Raw genomic sequence first — 23,000 nt, 5'->3', positions numbered from 1 at the left:
CATGTATTCTGATAAATAAATATATTTTATTAAGAAACAATTGTGAAAACAGATTAAACTTCAGAACATTATTTGTGTTCCACGAGTAGTTTCAGAATGTTACCATTCTAACCTGTTGTTTTTGTTCAAATGCTAAACGTTGTTATGCTTCTAGTCCATCCTTTTGATTGTTCTTAATGACAGAGCAGAAATGAAGTATCTTACAAAGTTAAACCTATCTAAGTGTGCAAAGTTGGCATATATTTTCATAAATGACCATCACTGACGACACAGTGGTCAGAAGCAAGTACCAGTAAGTCTGTATGCCTGTGTACAGTACTCACGGATATGATAGGAATGTGTTCTTTTGGAGGGTAAAAGTCCCATATGTTTTCATTTAGATAGCTTTCAGTAAGCATTTAAATCTTATTAAAGGCCTTGCTATGCTTGGTTTTGAACTATTAATTGGGAAACATCATATTTGAAATATTGCCCTGTAATATACAGATCTTTTGTAAAGATTGAAGCTGGCAATTACAATAAAAATTACACATTCAAAATGTAGCAAACTACTATAAAAAACTGATTATCTGTATTAAGTTGGATATAAAAGAGGGTCATCATGTGACTTGCCATGGTTATTTTGTGCCTTTCGATCACATGACATCAGAAGTGTTCCAGCTAATGCATCTATGCAACTTGATTTTAGGAAACATTTTATTATAATATGGATAAATCTTGTACCATTTTATATTTGAAAATTTGGAACTGTCATCAGATTACTAATACTTGCTGGAACCTGACAGCTGTCTCCTGTGATCATCTGAGCTCTCACATTGAAATCAGTGGGAGCTGAAGGCACTCAGAACCTGGCAGGATTGAATCATTTGCACATAAAAAGGAATAAGAGTTCTTAAATTTTTCTGGAACCAAACCTGCAAGGTGCTGAACACCATGGCAGCTGAGCGTGCTCAGCACTCTGTAAGATTTGGCCCTAAGGTTTTTCTATTGGGAATTGTAGATCTCAGTGTTGGTTCTAGCCTTCTGCCAATGATTGAGGAGTTCTCTCACTTCATCTTCCAGGACCTTTTGGGATGGGGTAGCTCTTAATCCTTCTATTTTCTCCTCTTTATTTTGATTGCAGTCTTAGCAGCCAAATTTTGTTAGGAAGGCAGGTTCAGTATGTTTTTGCAAATCATTGTCCTTTTCGCTTCATGAATGGGGTAAATGGGTGTATACTAAGACCCACCAATCTAGATGCACTTTAAATGTTGACCAGTCACTGTAGATTCTTTTCTTTAAAAGCTCTTACTTGGAGAGGGCTTAGATTTTTTTTTATCTGTAATCTTTATTTGGCTTCGTAGAACCAGTATGTATAGAGGAAAGGTAGATAATTTGATATTGGACAAATCCTGAATTTTCTGTGGTCTGATTCATTTACAAATCTGTCTATATAATCAATTTCTCTTTTATAAAGCTCTGTCTTCTATAGTGCCAGAATGAAGTCACAAAAAATATGTCCCATATTAAGAAGTTATCCAGTTATTTACATGCAAGCCATTACTGCCCCTGTACTGTGTAAAGTGTCTTAGGATACATTATTGGAGTTGGAATGTTTAGCCGATAAAGCACACATTTTTCACTTTCACAGCTGCCATTCTAGTATAACCTGCAGTCCTAATTGAAATGAGTTTAGTGGTTTGAGCCCAGTCCCTAGTGAACAATAGCCCACGTTACAAGAACACCAAATGCACACAAAGCTGTCAGTTTCTGCTCAAGAGACACTCTGGACTGGGCAAACATGGAGGCAGAATTACCTCACACCCTCAAGAGTGATTTTTTCAGGTGAAGATTGAGGTCATTCTCAAGGAATAGGGAAAAGCTTGCATTGTGCATTTGGTCTGTGCATAAACCAGTGAGATCAGTTTTTTAGTATTGCTACTATAGGCTCAGTGTTCACTTTGGACAGAGAATTTGTAATTTGGGATATTTTTTAGAAAAGATTTGTTCTCATCTGAGCTCACCTGAGGTACACTTACAATTGACATGTACGATAGTCTGCTATGACTTGCATATGAGCAAGAATTATCATCTGGGAATACAGTAGAAATAATATGTATTATGCAGGAAATTCTGGCCCCATTGCAGTCAAGGGGTGTTTTGTAATTTATTTCATATATACACCTTATATATTTGAAGATGGTATCCATGTGATAAATTGGAGAGACATGATAAATATATTTATTTATGCTACTTACATTCCTTTACCTTTCAAAGCCCTGAAAAGTTTCAAGCAGCTGCTATGTTTTAAAATCAATTTGTCACAAAATTGTTTATTTGCTCTCCATAATTTGTGTTGTTAAAAATTAGGCTTGCACCAAAGTAATTAGAGATGTTGCTTACATTTGACTTGGTTACTTTAGTTCCAGTTGCTATGCAGACAAGCCCTAAATCTCTAGTTCTTATGATTGCAGGAAAAAAACCACTTAAAAGTGTGAAATGAATGAAGATTTTTTTTCTGCCTGAATCTGCAGAGAGCCTGAAACAATATATCTGAAAAGTGTGAACTACCTTGTTTTTCAATAGACTAATAGTTCAGATACCCAGTAATAGTAATTTAAATGTCATCACTGTTTGTTTGTCAAAACATGGACTAAAGGAGAAGGAAGGATCACAAATCTGCACCATTTGCTGGGAATAGTGGGAATAATCTAGGGATGGGAATGCCCTTTGGTAGCAGATTACCAGTCTCCTAGACTTTTTTGCTTCTTTTTGCTTTTTAGTTTTGTAGTCAAATTGCAGAAGTCTGTTTTTGATTATCAGTGTATTTTTAAAAATCATTTTGGATATTTTTGTAAATTAAAATTTTAAATCAGCCTGAACCTATATAGCTGGTTCTATTGCTAGCAAGGTATAAATGTGAATCAGTTGTGTATACTTGTTGCATTTGTGGTTGCCTTTAGTAAATCTCTGTCATTGTTTTACTTCCTCTTTCCCTCGCCAAGATTTCTTTTGACCTAGCAGAATATACTGCTGATGTTGATGGAGTTGGCACTTTACGGCTTCTTGATGCTGTTAAGACCTGTGGCCTTATCAACTCTGTGAAGTTCTACCAAGCCTCAACCAGCGAACTTTATGGGAAAGTTCAAGAAATACCGCAGAAGGAGACTACCCCTTTTTATCCCAGATCTCCATATGGTGAGTGTTCGTGTGTGTGCGCCTGCGCCCACTCTGTTCCTCATGTCTCAGGGCTGAAGTCATTTGGGTATGAGATTAAAATAAAGATAGAACAAAAGTGACTAGACATGTTCAGAAGCATACCTTTATAAATTACTAAATAAAAAAGTATTTGCTGCCATTGCCTGAGGGTTGGAAATTACTATCTCACTTCACAAAACCTTGTTCATTCAGATCTGGAGCGGAGAACTCTTTAAACGGGTGAGAGGGAGGGGTGATTCCTTCTTAGTGAAGAGATGTAAGATAGCACTGAAGTGATAAGGTTTCATATTTTTTGTTGCCTAAATGAAAATTTCCCAAGAGCTCGCTCATGAACTAACTTGAAACATTTATTAAAGCAATGTGCATAGAAGACTATAGTGATAAAGTTTCAAATCAATTTAAGTGTTAAGGCACCAGATTTTCTTTTATTCTCCCAAAGTAACTTTTTTTATTAGCAGAGGTCACCATCATGGCATATTTCACACGCTCTGACTGTGTTAATTATATTGTAAAAGAAAAAGTGCTATGCTTGAGTGTGCATAGGAAAACAAGTGAAAGGTGCCTTAACACTTCCTAGCCAGGACTATGGCTTTACAGAAAGGAGTGTTTTCTCATTCAGTTGCTGTTTATTGGGCTGGCTTTATTTTTTTATGGTGAAATATGACACACTGAGAGAATTAATCAAACTCTAGTTCATCTTTCTGTACAGAAATGCATTTCTCTCACTGTGTGTGTGATTGTATATGTAATATTTAAATTATTTTTGTAGGAGCAGCCAAACTGTATGCCTACTGGATTGTGGTGAACTTCAGGGAGGCCTACAATCTCTTTGCTGTGAATGGCATTCTCTTCAATCATGAGAGTCCCAGGAGAGGTTAGAAAATCCTTGAAAAACTCTGTTGCCACCCTATTGTACATCTGACCTGGAAAAATGGAGCAGTATATCCACAGTTTTAATTTAAATTTACCAGCGTTCTGAAGCAGGGATGTCAAACTTTTTGCCTGCTTGATGTGTTTAGTTGGCCCCTGTGATAGATTGAGTCTGCACAGTGCAAGTTTTCATTTTCAAACTTAAATTTCCATTTCTAGCCCTTTTGGTATAGGAGGTAGTGCTCTTCATATGAACCAATGTAACAGTGTCCTACACAGACTGAAACAACATCTGTAAACTTTCTTATTCATCCGGATGGGTATGGAAACTGTAACATACATATAACAGCGTTTAAAAGGAAACTGGATAAATTCATGGCGGTTAAGTCCATTAATGGCTATTAGCCAGGATGGGTAAGGAATGGTGTCCCTAGCCTCTGTTTGTCAGAGGGTGGAGATGGATGGCAGAAGAGAGATCACTTGATCATTACCTGTTAGGTTCACTCCCTCTGGGGCACCTGGCATTGGCCACTGTCGGTAGACAGGATACTGGGCTGGATGGACCTTTGGTCTGACTCAGTATGGCTGTTCTTATGTTCTTATGTTAAAGACTAAAACAGACATTTTAAGGGGAAGGTTTTCTTTAGGGTAGGCAATTGCACTTAACAGTTTCAGGCAGTTGGGCATTGCATTTGCACACAAATACTACAAGGGGTAGGAATAGTAGTATTTCTAAATTCATAAGATATATTTATGCTGGTGTGCATGGCAATATATAGATTGTAAACCAGCTGCAATATTTTCTGTGAAGGTCCTCACACATAGCTTTAAAATGCCTTTCCATTTGTTTCCAGTTAGCCTTGATAGCAATGCCAGGGAACAGAATACAAATGATCTTATGTTCCATTTAATACACCCTTTCCCGTGCATCATAAACAATTAATATTTGTTTTAAAGGTAAGTTATAAACCACAATTAGTTTAATTCCCTCTCATCTTATACTGATGAATTTCCACTAATAGTAAACTAGTAGAGCTTTAACTATGCACTGTAAATGAAAGCTGAATTAGCACATGAAAGTAGCTTCTCACTTCAGAAACCTTTTCTTGCAGCATGCTTATAATGAAAAATAAATTCAAATTATTCTTTCAGTGGTTTCAGACGAGCATTTCACTTACGTGTGTGTGCGCCCAGCGCACTAAAGCTGGGGAACTTTTCCTAGCAGTATCCATGGTGCCTGTAGACCTAGCCCCTTCCCTGGCTATCTAAGGGTGCCTTATCGCCTATGGCTAGGGTTAGTTCATTCTGTGTGGTGTTTTACCTCACACTTTCAGTCTCAGTGTTCTGAGATTTCTGGTTGTATATAGTGGTCAGTTTGTTAGTGTGGTTAAATAGTACCTTTTTGTTTAGTTTTAGTTTTTAGTTAGGTAGTTAGCTCCTCTAAAAGTGGTGCCCTTGCCAAGATTTAAGCATTGTTCAACGTGTGGGGTGGCTCTTTCCAACAGTGATTCCCACCTGAGGTATTTGCTGTATCTGGGAGAAGGGCACATTAAAGAAAGGTGCTTCCTCTACAAGTCATTCAAGAGAAGAATGCAGGTGGTGAGGGGCTTGTGCCTGAAAGCAGCACCTCTTGGAGCAGGTCATTAAGCTCACTTTGGCACTGGGGGACTCCGCTGGTTGACCAGCCCCACAATCTCCTTTGGTGTCTTCAAATGACGTTGCTCTGGGTTCGAGGACGGTGCCTCCTCTAAGAGGAGGAAGGGTCATTTGCCTTTCCCTGATCCTCTGAGAAAGAGAGCCCAGAAGATGAACTGAGACCATTCCAGGATTCAAGGAAATTCCTCTTTGTCTCCTAAGAGGATTGCTGATGGCACTGTGGTTCTGCTGGCATGTGGGATGCAGCTGGTCCATCTAACCGCTCCTTGGTACTGCATCTTGACCAGTGGGTGACTCTACTATCAACTCTGATACTGGCTGTGGGGCATCCCTTGAGTCTAGTAACAGCGACATTGGTTTCAGCACTAACTGTCGTATAAGGACTTCCAGGGTTCCTTGGGATCTGGTTTAGGGGCATCTTCCTCCAGTCCCTCCCTCCCCTTTTGAAAGCATTTTAGACTGTCTCTGGAGCGCTATTGGTACCCAACAAGCACTGCTCCCATAGTAGGGAAAGGAGGTGCTAGCTCAGTACTGACAGGGAATTTATCTGTATTCCCAGTGGCCTCCTTGAAGCTCTTTGGATATCCCTCAATCCATGAAATCTCACCCTTCAACGCAGTCCAGGGTAAGCTCACTGGTCCTGGTTGCCTCCATTTCAGAGGCTGATGTCATCCCTCCTGAGCTGGTTCAGCTTGATCCTTTTGTACAAGAGCTGGTTCCCCTGTAAGAGTCTCCATTAGTACCACATCCTGCTTCTTCATCATCACCAGAGTATGGGACTCTGCTTCTCCTGTGCCTGAAGATTTTAAGGCATATCAAGACCTTCTGAAGTTTATGGCCTCCGCCTTGAGCATCCCCACTGAGTTTGTACAGGAGAACACGGGTACGTTTTGGATATTCTGCTGTCATCAGCTCCCCTGATAAATGAAGATCCCTTTGAGCCTGTGAAGTCCCTATGGAACACTCCAGCTTCATTGCTTCCCACTGTGAATCATTCGGAGAAATGTTATGTTCCCATCGGAGGCTTTGAGTGCTTCTATTCCCACTCAGCTCCTTAATCTCTCATAGTAACTGCAAAAAATGACAGATCACAGCAGAGGAGGTATATGTCCACATCTAAGGACAAGAAATCAAAGAGGCTAGATTTGGTGGGGAGAAAAATTCATGACACTTCATCTTTACAGATGCGCATTGTGAACAAGTAGGTACTGCTATACATATATGACTTTTGTCAAATGGGACACTGTATCCAAATTCATGGATAAGCTGCCAGAAACCTCCAGGGAAGAATTTAAGGCGTTCATTTTGGAGGGTTGTATTGTTGCCAAAACTTTGTTGCAGTCAGCTTTGGACATGGCAGATACTTTTTGGCCAGAGTTATGGCTTCAGCTGTGTCCCTGAGGAGGGCTTCATGGTTACAGAATTCTGATATAGCTCTGGATGTGCAGCAAACTACAGAGGACTTACTTTTTCGTGGTTGGTTTTTGTTCTCAGACAAAACTGATGAGATCCTGCATTCGTTTAAAGACTCCCAGGCTTTATGGTCGTTAGGAGTTTATATCCTGGCTACAAAGAGGTGCCACTAAGGCACTCAGCAGCAATATTGCTCACAGTGTTTCTTCCGACAGCCCTCCTTCCCTGAGAAAGCAGGACTTCCCCAGGAAATCTCATGTCCCAGAGAGGAACATCTTGTGGCTCTAATTTTAGCCACTCAGCTCATCATAAACCAGCACTGAGCAAGCAGCCATTTTGACTTTTGACTTTCTTCTGGGATGGTGTGTGAAAGGAACTCTTCGTTAAAAAATACTCAGGTAATCAGGTGGATTAATTTTAAATCAGAGATTTAAAACATCAATTTTAATTGTGTATTGAATTTGTACTTTAGTTATTTTCCTAAAGAAAAGGTTGATTCTTATCAGTTTGTAACCAGTGTTAATTTACAACTAAATATAGTCTGAACATTAAATTTGGTACTTCTTTTTGCTAACCAGAAGGATACACTATATTTTTATATATTTATTTAAGCAGTTATGTAGTTTAACTTACATTTATTCAGATCCTTAAATTTTCCCTTTTTTTATGATGTTAAAAATGCCAAATGACACATTTATTAGATACTAGATGGTTCATTTTTATTTCCAATTTGTGTCAAGCTCTGTTTGGATGAAAATTCAAATTCAATTAAAAATTCACAAACACAGGATTTTTTTCTATTAAATAAAACTACAGTAAGTGTGCTGTATAACTAAGAAAAAATGTTTATCAAAACAGGTTTTGCATTTAAAAACAAAGTGAATTATTAAATAGTTAAATTATAAATATTATATAAATATTATTACTCCACCTAGGGCATCATTTTCTAAATCATTCATTAGGGAAACATGTTTCTCTGACATCAGTCCAGGCGAAGCAGTTGTCATCATACAATTGTTGTATAGCCAGAGGGAAAGGATATAACTGTTCTTTTCTGTGACATCTCTCAGCCATGAAGGAAACTGCTCGGTATTAGATTGCAGGCTGCATTTGTCAAAGTAGTCAGATTAAAAGAAAAAGAGGAAAAGAAAAGAGATCATGAAATTGAAAAGAGTGGGGGTAATCTTAGCTGTTGTATTCACTTTTATTTATTTTATTTGTGATTTGTTTCGTATATTTGACATACTGTAATGCTTACTTTGGATGTCTTTGTACTACTGGTTTTGATTACCTTCTCCATGCCTCTTTGCCTGTGTATCCTAAGAGGGCAGTAGTAGTATGCTGATATCTAATAGGAAGCCCTACAACATGGCAGCTGCCACTATTGAGGCTCCCATAAGAAGAGCTGGCCATTTTCTTTAACATTTCCCCTTTCTGTTTGTTTCTCCAACTGGGGAGACAAACTGGAAGGCTCCCTCCTGTCTTCTGCAGAAGTGGAGCCAGTCAGTGTTTGGTTTTACTAAGCAGTCAGTTTTTATCTGCCCCATGAGTGTTTGCTTTAACTAGGTTTCAGCGTGTAATGTATATGTTTCAACGAAGGTAGGCCAGTGAGAGGTGTTCGTTCAAGCCTATGGGTAGCAAACATCAAGGAAGTAGTTTTGTTACTCATTTCTAAATGGCTCCTTGGTGCACAGGGAGGAGAAGGCGAGTTGGGTCATAATAGTATTGAATGGTGAGCCACTATAGCCAGTGTAATAGTAGTTGCTTCAGACAGTTGTGTGTCATGTAGTAGCCAAGACGACTTTATGTATTTTTAGTTTGCATGTTTCAGCAGAGAGAGCATACAGTGGCCTGAAGATATAAATTCTTACTGGCTCATTCTCCTTATTATGGGCCTGATCCTGAGAAGTGATCTGTGGAAGTACATTCTTAGAATAGCAGAGAATCAAACTTCAATAAGACTAAATGTGAGCATAAGGGTCTGACTGCACAGACTGCTTTGTAGGAACAGTGACTATATTAGAAGATTATCAGACACTGTCTATCTACCTACCTGTCTAGGTGCATGTGTGGGCCCTAACAAGGTAGTATCTGAATCAAATATTTAAAAAAACATGAATCTGGTTAGTTTTACTGCTCAAGAAGCTGTTACTGGCTAGAACAAATCATAATATGCGCAGTTGCTGTTCAGATTCTTGTGAGGGATCACAGGCCCCAAACCCAGGTCCCACAGGCCCTAGGCAGCACTCAGGCTACGACTGCCATCCAGCAGCTCACCTGAGGAACTAGGGAAGGGTCCAGGAAAGGGCTAACTTGCAGAGGGCTCTGACCTGAAAGCTCCCAATTCTGGAAACATCCATCCCCTGATTGGCTAAGTACTATATGAACCAGGAAGTAACAAGAGGAAGTTGTCCGAGCATCTAGCAAAATCCTTAGCTGCGACTATAGACCCTTCCTGCTTTCCTGACACCTGAGCCCTGCATTCCTAACTGCTCTTGGTTGCTGCTTCCCCGGCTGCTTCTGGTTCCTGTCTTCCTATCCCAGACCCCCGTCTACTCCCAGTTCATGCTGTCCTGCCCTACTCCAGGTTCCCGACGCTGTCTCTGATGCCTGGCCCGGTACCTGACATTATCCCCAACTCCTGACTCCATTTCTGACTCTGACCTTTGCCTTGGTACCTGATCCAGTGTTTGGTTTTGACTCCCTGCTCTGACCACTAGCCCACACCCATGTCATTGCGCTTTTCTGTTCATCTTAATCTTAACTTTTATCGTCTTTGCTTTTCTAGTACTGGGCCTCTACTGGACAAGGATACTGTGATGTGTCATTCGATATTCTTTATGAAAATATGCTTATGATATGAATGACATAACTGAGATATACTTTATGCAAGATGGCTCATGTGAGAGATCATTGGAAAGGTTATGATTTAGTGAATGCGATTATCCTATTTGTATGAATGTATCATTTCTGTATCTGAAATTAGGAATATTGACTATGTATCTGTATTTCAACTACGCTACTTTGGCTGATGCCCACTGCCAACACTTCAGATACAACAATTTCAAAGCCAGACTGGGTGGATAGCCCATCAACAAGGACAATGGACTATAAAAAAGCTTAATCTTCCTGTGAGCGTGTGGGTCAGCATGTGAAGAATGACTACAAGGGCTCTACGGAGTCAGGTGGTCTTGTCACCTGACATTAAAACTTTACCTGGGACTTCTTGTAACTTTCCCCTATGAGGGAAGGGGGGGGTCAAACTAGGAAACAAAGGGCTCCCACCTTATGCAAATCCTATTTAAGGGTAGGGCGTGAGGTAATCCCGGTCATCAGTTCTCCCCTGCGACCTTTCCCAAGATGACAGCTGGAAACAACTAAGACTGAACGGGGAAAAGAACTCGGCCCAGGTTGAAAGGGGGTCTGGCCTGTGAAGGAGATTATTTGAACCACATTTAGGGTGAGAACTTGCATGTAACCAGTTTCTTTAGTGCATTAAGCTTAATTTGTGTGCTGTGTTTTATTTTCTTAGTAATCTGCCTTGTTCTATCTGCTACCTCCTTAACTACTTAAAATACATCTGTTACAGTTCATAACTTTATTTCTGGTTTATAATACAACCCAGCTGATGTGATTTCTAACTGGGTGGTCGAGAGTGCATACCCTCTTCCACATTGAGGGAAGAGGCGAATATACTATATCTTTGGGTTTGTACTCCAAGGGAGGTGGACATCTGAGTGCTGGAGCAAGTCCCTCAAGCTGAGTCTTCTCAGAGCTGATCTGCAGCTGGATGTGGCCCTGGCTGTGTGTGTGTGCTAGAGGAGGTTTTAAGAGCCTGGCTCAGCAAGACAGGTAAAAGGGGGGGCTATGCTGGCAGAACAGGTAGACTCAGTGGTATCTCAGCACATCGGGTGACTTCCCAAGGGGTCCAACCCATCACAGATACACAGTCATGTCTATGTATGGGTTGGTTTTATTAGGGGAGAAAAAATGTTACAAGTAACTACAGTAACTGAAACTTCCAAACTAAAGGCCTGATCCTGAAAACACTTATAGGTGTGCTTAAGTTTACGCATGTGAGTATTCCCATTGACTTCAGTGGAACTACTCATATATTCAAAATTAGGAACACATGTAAATGTTTGCAAGGTCTGAATCTAGTTTTGCCTATAACCTATCCTGAATTGGATCCCAGGTCTTAAAAGAAGAAAGGCCTGTGTGTTGAATGGTTCCAGATAAAATCACATATTTGCGATAATAATTTATGGGAATGTGTTCATCATCTGAAGATTCTCTAGCTCATATTCTTTGCTTATATACTTTAGGTATTTCTAAGGGGTCTCTCACTATTTTATCTAACTGCTTATGGATAGAATTATTGCAAAAAAAAATCAGCAATTTCTTGCCTGTGGGTTTAGATTTTTGGAACAGCTGTGCTTACAATCCAGATCTCTCCTTGAGCAAACTGTTATCTTATTAGAGGCATCTTCATGTCATTAAATCATGCATTCCCTGTGTCTCATTCAGCATTGACAAGAATTAATGGATTATAGTTTCTACTATTTCCTCTTATTGATTTAGATTTTTTTCCCTATGCAACTTAAGATAGGAATGATGAACTGCAACACAATCTGCAAAATATTAGATAATCTGTTAGCAAAGCCTTCTATTGTTGTTCTTAACATTTCCAGGAGTATATTATGATAGTCTTGTGATATTTTTGAAACATATAATAATCAGACTATGAACTACTCACTGAAATTTGAAACCAAAACATTATTTTAAAGTTTTGTGAAAGACTAAGACTTTGAAAAACATAGAATATCACATTCCATTTTTATGGCATCAGTGATGCCCGATGCAGTCACAGTACATATGTAATCTGCAGCAATCTTTTTGCTTCATTAGTACATTGAATCATAACAAAGTTTCTAGAAATGTCAGTAATCTCTGAGGCCTCATACTCTACTGTCTTGCATCTTGTGCAGTCATTTATACCTCTGTAAACAGTATGTAAAATGCAACCATTATGATTTAGTGGCATTTTACACTTGTTTTGCACACATGGAAATAACTACGTAAAGTCGGGGGTGGAAACACAAACAAACGTGGTGGTATTATTAAGAAACAACTTGATCACATTGTCATCAGCAGATGGTGGAAAAGATCACTGCGGGTTATGTTGTTTATTACAAGTGCTGATGTATAGCGTAACTGTTATCTTGTCATCAGAACAGTTAGTAAACAACTAAAAAGACAAATCAATAAGAAAAGAGAGATGGTATTTGATGTGAAGAAATTGTCTGACCTGGGAATCAGTGGGGTTTTTTAAAATCCAGCTCTCAAAGGATTTTAAAAAATGGTGCATAATAAATGATGATATAGAATGTGCTTGTTAGAGATGATTGTTAGAAGGCTGGCACAAATTCACTTGGATCAATATGATTAAGGAAAAAGGTGAATATGTCCATTCACATGGAAATCGATTGAGGAAAGAAAAAAGGCAAACATGAGTGACAGGACAAGAAGGACAATGCAATTTCAACAGGGTATGTAGAGAAAGACAGAGGTAAAGAAGTTACATCGGAAAGATAAGAGAATGATTTGACAAGAGTGAGAGAAGCTGAAGAAGCATCACTGAGTGGTGACTCCAAGAAACTGTCATAATGGTTCAGTCACAGCGGTATTGTAAAAACAAAAGATGGAAGATTGTTGACAATGGCAGCATAAAAAAACAACAATGGGAAGAACATTTTAATGAAGTACTCCATCAAACAGAGCTAACAACTCCAGTTAAAGGATGCAAAGAAGGTGAAGAATTAAATATTTCATTGCTAGAAATTTCAAAAGCAGAAATGGAGAAAACAATTAAGTGGCTAATATCTTGTATTGGACCAACTTCTGTTGGTGAGGGAGACAAACTTTTGAGCTACACAGAGTTCTTCCTCGGGTCTGGGAAAGGAGTTTCCATTTCAAATGGCAAAATTCAATATCTTCCATTGTGGTATGCAGTGGTATTGTAGCCTTGTCAGTCCCAGGACATGGCTACAACAACACTGTGTACAACAGTGGAAGATATCAGATTTTTCTGTTTGAAATGAAAATTCCTTTCCCAGAACTGAGGAAGAACTCTGTGTAGCTTGAAAGCATGTCTCCCTCACCAACAGAAGTTGTTCCAATAAAAGATATTACCTCACCCACCTTGTCTCTCTAGTATCCTGGGACTGACATGGCTACAACAACATTTCATAAACTTTGATATAGTTTGGGAGAAATGCTTTTCTTCCAATTCTAACTGGTGTGTGATATCTGGCAAAGAATAGCACCACTTTCTGTACCCAGGAAAGTGTTCTATAGTGTTGAACTGATGAAAAACTGTGTACTGAGCAAGAAGACTTTAGACTGAAAAGATTGTGTGTAGATCACATCTTCACCCTGAGACAATGGATTGAGAAAGGGCTTGCTTACCAGAGAGGGACTAGTCTTGAATTTCATAGATTCACCAAAGGTTTCAACTGCATTCATAGGAAGATCTTGCGAGCGTATGGGCTTCCTAGAAAAACAGTGTCACTGGTCAAGATGCTGTATGAAGTTTCAAAATGCTGTGAAGGACAGAAAGTGGAGAGACTGGTTGTCACTGGAATGTGGCAGGACTGAATCTTACCGCCCTCCTTTTCTGCATTGTGATAGATTATGGAATGCGAAAAGCAACATCAAAGGAAGGTAGAAGAGTTAAGTGGAGTAGAGAGAAATTTAAAGATCTCAGCTTTGCAACTGATGTTTTAACATTGTTCTATTGGATCCAGATGACAATGCATGAAAAAGACCACTATCTATGTCAAAGATGAGGCTGCCAAAGTAGGATTAAGAATCAACCAAAAGAAAATGAAAGTCATGATCATTGAAAGAGGTGTGAGCAGCCATGGTGTGAATGCAATGAATACAGCATGGTTAATGAGTTTGCATATCTTGAAACAACAAGAAATGCTGATAGCCAACTCCATAACAAGATGGAAGCAAGAATTGGGAAGGCAAGTAGAGCTTTTTCAAGACTGGTAAATATGTGGAAAAATAAGGAAATTCACGTAAGAACCAAGGTAAAATTATGCAATGTCATTGTGATTACCACATTGCTATATGCTTCTGAAGCTTGGCAAATGCTATTCCACAACAGGAAGCTTAACACATTCCATCAGAGATGCTTGTGAAGAATACTCAGTGTCCACTGGTGGGACAAAGTAGCCAATGTTGAGATGTGAGAGAGGATTGATCAACAGACTAGAAAAAGAGGGCTGAATTATTTTGGACATATTGTATGGATATTAAAAAAAAAAAGGTATTCCTAGACAAGCTCTTCACCGGATACCACCTGGTGGAAGATGGAAAGTGGAGGATAACATATGACACATAAAAAAAACAACTTTGACAAAATGTCACTGTCATGGAAACAGACTAGTGGAGTAAGAAAAGTGGCATTAGACAGATGGAGGTGGAAATACTGGGTTGCCTCGTGTCGCAAGGCATGAAATCACCTAATAAATACAGTAATAGTAAAAGTAAGGGTAGAGTATTAGGTCATATCTCTGCCTCCCTCTAACAAAACAATTTAGTAACATTGTCAAATTTGTTATAATATCCCACAGAATTAGTAATAAAATGAGGTAGTCACTGTACTGAAGGGTTTTCCAGTTTTAGCATACTTTCCCTTTTTTGACTTTCTGTTGTATAAAATGCAATAGATACATTTTAATATTAGAGTGTATACTTGAATTTAAAAAGAAATAAATAACCAACACCGGAAAAATGCTTCTAGGCACAAAATTGTTTTGTTGAACACTCCTCAGAAGGAGGAACCTTTTTTTTAAGTAGATATTTAAAAATATATATATTTGAACTGTTATAAGTGGGAGAATGTTTTGTTTTAGCCACTTGACATCCTGAGTTGGGATTTTCTGATCTTAAGTGCTAATACTAAATAATACCAAAAATGGACATGCTGTCAACTACTTTCACTTTTTGTAATCTTTAATTGTTTTAGCCCCTCACCATTGTTTGTAATGCCCTTCCAAAGCTTGAAAATGTAAATAATTAATTTACTAATTTTGCCCTTTTCAGTTAGACAGTCAGTGACTTTTCTTTTTTTATTTTTCCCTTATGTTTAAATAGTTTTTATTTTTTTTATAAATAGAAATATAAAGAAGAAAGTGGGGAGGGACAAGGAAGCACAAGCACACACAGTGAAGGTTACCTGATAGAGAGAAAAATAGGGGTTAGTATATTTCATAAATTAATCTACTTTAAAATGTTAATTTACCATAAATGGCAAATATTCAGTGACATCTTACTCATTTTCATTACAGTAGTTATCTGCTGGCCTCCAGGTGACAAGGAAAGACTCCAGCTTGCTAGGACATTTGTATATTTCAATGGGGCACAGGAACTGTATTGTTGCTTTGTCATCTTCCTTGTATGTGCCTCAATGTAAATTAAGCAAAACGGCAAACAGAATCATTAAGAAAGGGATAGATAATAAGACAGAAAATATGTTGCCTCTACATCAATCCATGGTACGCCCACATCTTGAATACTGTGTGCAGTTGTGGTCACTACATCTCAAAAAATATATTGGAAGTGGAAAAGGTTCAGAAAAGGGCAACAGAAATTATTAGAGGTATGGAATGGCTTCTGTATGAGGAGCGATTAATAAGACTGGGACTTTTCAGCTTGGAAAAGAGACAACTAAGGGGGCATATGATAGAGGTCTATAAAATCATGACTGGTGTGGAGAAAGTAAATAAGGAAGTTATTTACTCCTTATAACACAAGAACTAGGGGTCACCAAATGAAATTAATAAGCAGCAGGTTTAAAACAAAATGAAGTATTTTTTCACACAACGCACAGAGGATGTTGTGAAGGCCAAGACTATAACAGGGTTCAAAAAAGAACTAGATAAATTCATGGAGGATAGGTCCATCAATGGCTATTAGCCAGGATGGGCAGGGATGGTGGGACAAATGGGAATGAGCGACAGGGGATGGATTACTTGATGATTGCCTGTTCTGTTCATTCCCTCTGGGGCACCTGGCATTGGCCACTAGGGGAAGACAGGATACTGGGCTAGATGGACCTTTGGTCTGACCCAAGATGGACACTCTTATGTTGATGCAGCTCTGGGAATATGAAATAATAACAATTAGTAATTGCATAGTACATTTCATCTTCATGGTACTAATTGTTACTGAAGTACAGGAGCACAAAATTTTGTGGGCTTGATCCTCAGTTATGCTACATTTTTTCACTGCTCTGCCCCCCTTCCCCTCCTCCCCCCTGAGGGTATCCCCTGTGTGGGGAGCATCCTTGGCCATTATAAAGCTGATATAAAGTCTCTACACAAGCCTCTACTCACAGTTCCTGGCATGGGGGCCAGGCTGGAGTGCACATCTATTCTCCTCTTATCAGGGCCTTAAGAACTTCTGGCAACTCTGGCAGTATTGCAGGAGTTGGGATTTCTCAGATAGGACCCTCAGACATTTCCAGAATTTAACACCTTTCAGCCTTGTCTCAACCTCTCATCAGCCCAAGGAGTGAGCAACTGAATTCCCCCATAGCCATCCTATTCCTAGGACACAACTTTGTTCCTATACCTTTTCAGTCATTTTAATGTGGCCATCAAAGGGCCACAGCTACTGTGGCTAGATATCCAATAAAAGTGACTTCATCTGCAACAGCAACCAGCCACCAATAACAGGTCATCCCGTTATCCCATTAACCTCCCAAATAATTTCACTCTGTCATACTCTCTAAAACAAGACAACTAATCCTCCCAAAGTTTATCACAATCTCCACAAATACCTATTTTAACTAACCAGAAAGCTGAGTAGACTTGCAAATTAAAAAAAAAAAAGAGAGAGAGAAAATGGAAATACCTATTTGGCAATGCAGTACAATACAAATCCGTTACCTCAGTGTTCATATTACGGCTTTCTTGGCTGCAAACGTTACACAGTAGTCACTATTAAATACTCAGCATTTACCAAGAGATATTATACAGTCCACTACAGTTATCACATATTCTAAGTCTAAAGGGAATTATGGTATCTCTGGTACCATTATGTGTTAAATATTGACAAATGTCAACTCTTTCTGTTTTAAAAAAAAAATAGGTAAGATACAAAGTTCCATTGTAATTCCATTCTCTCTCATTCCTATGTTTCCGAAATAACTAACTCTCTACTGGAACTGAAATTTTCTGTGGTTGGTCTCAGCCCAGAAGTGATTTGAATGTGAATGCATGAGAGAGAGAAAGAGGCTGAAGGAAAATGCATTGAACTATTTGAATTACGGGGAGATGGAAAAAAATAAGGCTTTTTGATTCACTGTTATCTTGAAAACAGCTGTAGAAGAAAACTTCAAACAGAGCATGAAACTGTTCCTCCATGAAAAATAATCTCTCGTTTGAGGTTGAAGGATTAATTTAAAAAATTGAGAAGTTTGAAGTAATCAAATGTCACTTCTGAACATGCTCAATAGCATATGGTCAGATTTTACAAGAGCCTAGTAAAGTGCTGCCCTCAGTGTATCACATGTGTACATGAAGGAAATTTGAAGTATCTCATTGAGAAAACAGTTGGGCTCCAAGGAAACCCCCAGATCCTAGCATCTCCAAATTTTGGGGAAGTTCCAAACTCTGCAGCTGGCACCTATATCTCCTTTATTCATTTTTGATTATATGTAGTGCCGCTGTTCTCAGTCAGGATTAGTGCCCCATTGTGCTAGGCATCATACAAACACATAGTAAGACACAGTCCATGCCACAACCTGCTTTCAGTCTAAATAAACAAGAAAAAACAAAGGTTGGGAGGAAAACAGAGGCACAGAGGGGCGAAGTGACTTGTCCAAGGTCATACAACCAGTCGGGCCAGAGCTGGAAAGAGAACCCAGGGGGCAGATCCTCTGCTTGATGTTTGGAAATGGAAAATTTTCTATCTTGTGTTGAGCTAAATCACTAAAAATTCCTATCAGACTGTAGTAAGAAAACACAATTCTAGTCTAAAATCAGATGGTTGTGACCCTTTCTGTATATAGACTGATGCATGTAATTTTTTTGGTGAAAAGACTATATTTAGGCAAAAACCCTATCCCATCTTGAAATGTCTGAAAATCTAAACAATGGGACAGACTATCAATTTGTGGCAGTCTCGTACTCTTAATTATGGGTGTATTTTAAGCATTTTGTAACCTCTTTGTTACCACAACATATTTTATTTTAAAGTACATACTGTACATTAAACCTATTTTTCCCACACTGCCACCTGTGAATACATTGCCAACTGTACTAAAAATGTTTCTGCCTCACCAATCATATTTCATGGATGCTTACAAAGGACTGAAATTCAACCAAATGTTCTCTTGCATTCTTAGGTTCTGACTGGCTGCTGATAGTGATGTCCGCAACATGACAAAATACACAGAAGTTTAAAATTACAACTCAGTGAAATAAAAATTAAACTCTTGTGATCTTCAGATATAACTGAAGATCAGTACTTGACAGGTTACTGGTTTAGATGTGAAGGAGCTACTTGCATTCATTATTCAGCATTTGAATCTGGAATAAGATTCTAACCTTGGACTAATAGAGCCAGTGCGTGTAATGCATCTCTTCCCAGGCTTTTGAGATGAGAGAGGTCCAGAAAGGTAGGCGCTCTTTAGGAGCAAGTGTTCTTAGTCCAGGTGATATTGATAATCTTGTTGGGTTAGGTTATTACTAGATTAAAGTAGAATCTACTCTTTATTGTTTGCTTGAATTATTTTTGCAAGTGGCAGGGGATTACATTTGAACTTATTTTCCTGTGTTTATACTTAGAACAGAGGAAGGTGCATTTTAACAATCTGAATACATAAGTGAGGAAAGGCAAGGGCAAGTATTCCACTTCTAAGGAAGTTAAACTCACTTTATTTATCCTGTGTTAGTCTTGCCCTAATAGGTGAAAAACACCCATTTTTAAAGAATGAATGTGCTTAAGTAGTTCCAGTAAAGAAAGGACTACTCACGTGCTTAATTTTAAGCACATACATCAGTGTTTTGCTAAATCAGGACCATGGTCAGCTATTCATCTAATTAACCATTTGTACGTACAGATACCCATTTTTCTTCATAATCATGGTATTTGTATGCACAAATTATATGTGCACAATTACATGCACCCACCATTGAGAGCCTGGCCAACTGTTAGATGTAACTTGAGTCATGTGTGTTCATCAAGAGCATGATCTCCACCTCCATCCCCTTCTCTGTGTTAAATCTTTGTGAGTTCTGGGATGCTGAAGGGGGTAAGAGAGTACAGAGATTCCCCTTCCACCAAAAGGCAGGAGAGCAGGATGGATCCATGGTACCAGGGGACACTTCTACCCTGTGTGTTCGGTGCACCGTAGCCTCAAGTGGCCATGGTCAGCCATTTAGAGGGATGGACAAGTCCCCAGTGCACTGTGGAAAGAACTGGCAGGAGGAAGCATATGCTGCTGTTTTTCACAGCAGCAGTAAGATGCACTATCTCCCTACACAATTTTATCCTGCCCTTGTTGGAGGGCTCTGGAACCTCAGTGTGGAGGCTGGCATCATTCTATCTCTCTCTCCTACTGTGGCTCAGGTAAGGAAGGACAGGATTTTATTATCTTAAACTAAGATAAAGGCATCTTTTCCTTCCTTTTCCTTTAGCTTCTTCAGGACTCTGATCATATTGGGTGGGATTTTCAAAAGGGCCTAAAGCAGATTTTAGAACTACCAAGGCCAGAAGAGGGACCATTGTGATCATCTAATCTTACCTCCTGTATTACACAGGCCAGAGAACTTCCCAAAAATAATCCCTAGAGCAGATCTTTTACAAAGTCCCAATGACTTCCAATAAAAATCTTAGCCATCGGGCATATGAGACAAAAAATGACTCCATTGCCGCTCTTTGTACCTGACATGGCCTCAGTTAAATGCAGGGGCGCCCAGGAGCTGCGGCGCTTGTACTCACCCGGCGATGGTCCGGGTCTTCAGCAGCATTTCGGCAGTGGGGGGCCCTTCAGTCGCTCCGCGTCTTCAGCAGCACTGAAGGGTCCCCCACTGCCAAAATGCCACCAAAGACCCAGAGCGACTGAAGGCCCCCCCCCCTCTGAAATGCTGCCAAAGACCAGGACTGCCGCCGGGCCAGGGCTCGCGAGGCATTTAGGCAGCAAGGGGCCCTTCAGTCGCTCCGCATCTTCAGCAGCACTGAAGGGCCCCCCGCCGCCGAAATGCCGAAGACCCGGACCACCGCCGGGCCAGGACTTGTGGGGCCCGGGGCCTGGGGCAAATTGCTCCACTTGCTCCCCCCTCCCCCAAGCGGCCCTGGTTAAATGCCAGCATCCTAACTTTAAAAGAATGTAATTTCACTGAGCACATGCCTGCTTCGTTGTTCTTACTACAGTCTAATTCATGAGTTGCATAACAGTACCTTTTGTGTTCCAATATTGCATTTTTCTGAGATAATTTGTGTCTTCATCATCTTGTATTCTTTTTTGCATGCCTGTTTAAGAAAAAAAAACTATTAATTAGTTGACTTATTCATAAAACGATGCTATTGAATATGCTCGTCAATTGGGAAATGAGTCTACAATACAAATAATATATATTTTTCTTTAAACTGTTAGTTTCATGTTAAAAAATTGCAGCATATAATATTACAGTTCATCTTCATGTTAGCCAGCTTAGTGGCAAGATTCTCCCCACAGGCCAGGCAATTTTTGATAAAAATGTTTAGAACTAGATCGGTGTAATAGTAACTTGCAAAACTGTGAAATAGAAAGCTTGATTTCAGCTATTGGTAACAGTGGGCAGATGCTACCTTTCCTTTTCAATCCCGTTAGTGGCCATGCCAATGCTACTGAAGAACTGGCAACAGTTTTGATCTTGCTAGTGAATCCAAGTAATGCAGCCAAAAGATTGTCAAGAAACTAGCAAACCAATAACTAAATAAAATAACGAGCTGTTAGCCTTCTCTTATAGTGATGTCTCGTCATTTCAAGAAGAACATCACAGTTGCACTTAAAGGAAAATTAAACTGTATGTTGTGAAACTGTGGGATGAAGTAATTCTGGGTTTGAGTTCATTAGTGTGCTGCAGTTATTGCACAACATTTTACTTGCAAGTATGTGCAGTGTCTGCCTTGGGAGCAGTCAGGATTTAGATACCCTTTTTGGGTTTAGTATTACAGTGACATCATCTGGTTTACCAGCACATTTGTAGACTATGATAACTCCATGATGGAACACCACAAAGTAGTGTGGCCTAGTTATTCACTCTTTAAAATAGAGAGCGGGGAGGGGAGAGAGAGTGAGTGTCTGGGTGTAACTGCTCTTATTTGAAAAGCTGTAAAAAGAGCTAGTAAGTTCAGTGAAAGTTGCTGTAAATATTGAATGAATCAAGATTGATTGATTTATTGTTACTAAAGTCAGTCATGTATTTCAAGGTTCATTAAAACTTGGTATCCACCTTATAAGTTGAAGTCAGGGTTCTTTTTTTTATATTTTTATGAGGGATACACATTAGTCTTTATTCAAAAAGTTCCACTATTGCAAGAGGCCCCGAAAGACTTCCTTATCATGCTTTTAAATACATTTTTTCCTTTAGATTCCTATGGGGAGAACTCAATAGCATTAATATCCAGCTGGATATTATTTATTTAACTTGCTTGTTGGTGCAGAGACAAAATAATTTTGGCTCTGAAAATTTTGGGTGTTTTTTAAATGTTGCTTTTATCATGTTTGTTGACCCTGTTGTCTGACACAGCTTTTATCTTAATAGTTTCTATGTTGCTTAATTAAAGGAGAAGACGGTGAGAAAAGTTCCCCTTCAGTATCTAATTCATAGAGTCATAGATTCTAGGACTGAAAGGGACCTCGAGAGGTCATCGAGTCCAGTCTCCTGCCCTCATGGCAGGACCAAATACTGTCTAAACCATCGCTGATAGACATTTATCTAACCTACTCTTAAATATCTCCAGAGATGGAGATTCCACAACCTCCCTAGGCAATTTATTCCAGTGTTTAACCACCCTGACAGTTAGGAACTTTTTCCTTATGTCCAACCTAAACCTCACTTGCTGCAGTTTAAGCCCATTGCTTCTTGTTCTATCCTTAGAGGCTAAGGGAACAAGTTTTCTCCCTTCTCCTGATGACACCCTTTTAGATACCTGAAAACTGCTATCATGTCCCCTCTCAGTCTTCTCATTTCCAAACTAAACAAACCCAATTCTTTCAGCCTTCCTTCATAGGTCATGTTCTCTAGACCTTTAATCATTCTTGTTGCTCTTCTCTGGACCCTCTCCAATTTCTCCACATCTTTCTTGAAATGCAGTGCCCAGAACTGGACACAATACTCCAGTTGAGGCCTAACCAGCGCAGAGTAGAGCGGAAGAATGACTTCTCGTGTCTTGCTCACAACACACCTGTTAATGCATCCCAGAATCACGTTTGCTTTTTTTGCAACAGCATCACACTGTTGACTCATATTTAGCTTGTGGTCCACTATAACCCCTAGATCCCTTTCTGCCATACTCCTTCCTAGACAGTCTCCTCCCATTCTGTATGTGTGAAACTGATTGTTCCTTCCTAAGTGGAGCACTTTGCATTTGTCTTTGTTAAACTTCATCCCGTTTACCTCAGACCATTTCTCCAATTTGTCCAGGTCATTTTGAATTATGACCCTGTCCTCCAAAGCAGTTGCAATCCCTTCCAGTTTGGTATCATCTGCAAACTTAATAAGCGTACTTTCTATGCCAATATCTAAGTCGTTGATGGAGATATTGAACAGAGCCGGTCCCAAAACAGACCCCTGCGG

General features: G+C 39.4%; 1 protein-coding gene across 1 annotated transcript in view; it reads left to right on the top strand.

The window, feature by feature from the left end:
- The window catches only part of GMDS (GDP-mannose 4,6-dehydratase), a 548,809-nt gene that overhangs the window by 225,532 nt on the left and 300,277 nt on the right, over positions 1-23,000 (top strand). The window contains exons 5-6 of the mRNA XM_045005274.1: positions 2,985-3,177; positions 3,968-4,072. Coding sequence (XP_044861209.1) covers positions 2,985-3,177; positions 3,968-4,072 — 298 coding nt within the window. The remainder of the gene's footprint in view (positions 1-2,984; positions 3,178-3,967; positions 4,073-23,000) is intronic.

The sequence above is a fragment of the Mauremys mutica genome, chromosome 2, assembly GCF_020497125.1.
Source record: "Mauremys mutica isolate MM-2020 ecotype Southern chromosome 2, ASM2049712v1, whole genome shotgun sequence".
NCBI classification, from domain to species: domain Eukaryota; kingdom Metazoa; phylum Chordata; order Testudines; family Geoemydidae; genus Mauremys; species Mauremys mutica.
This window is presented reverse-complemented; position numbering and strand designations above follow the sequence as displayed.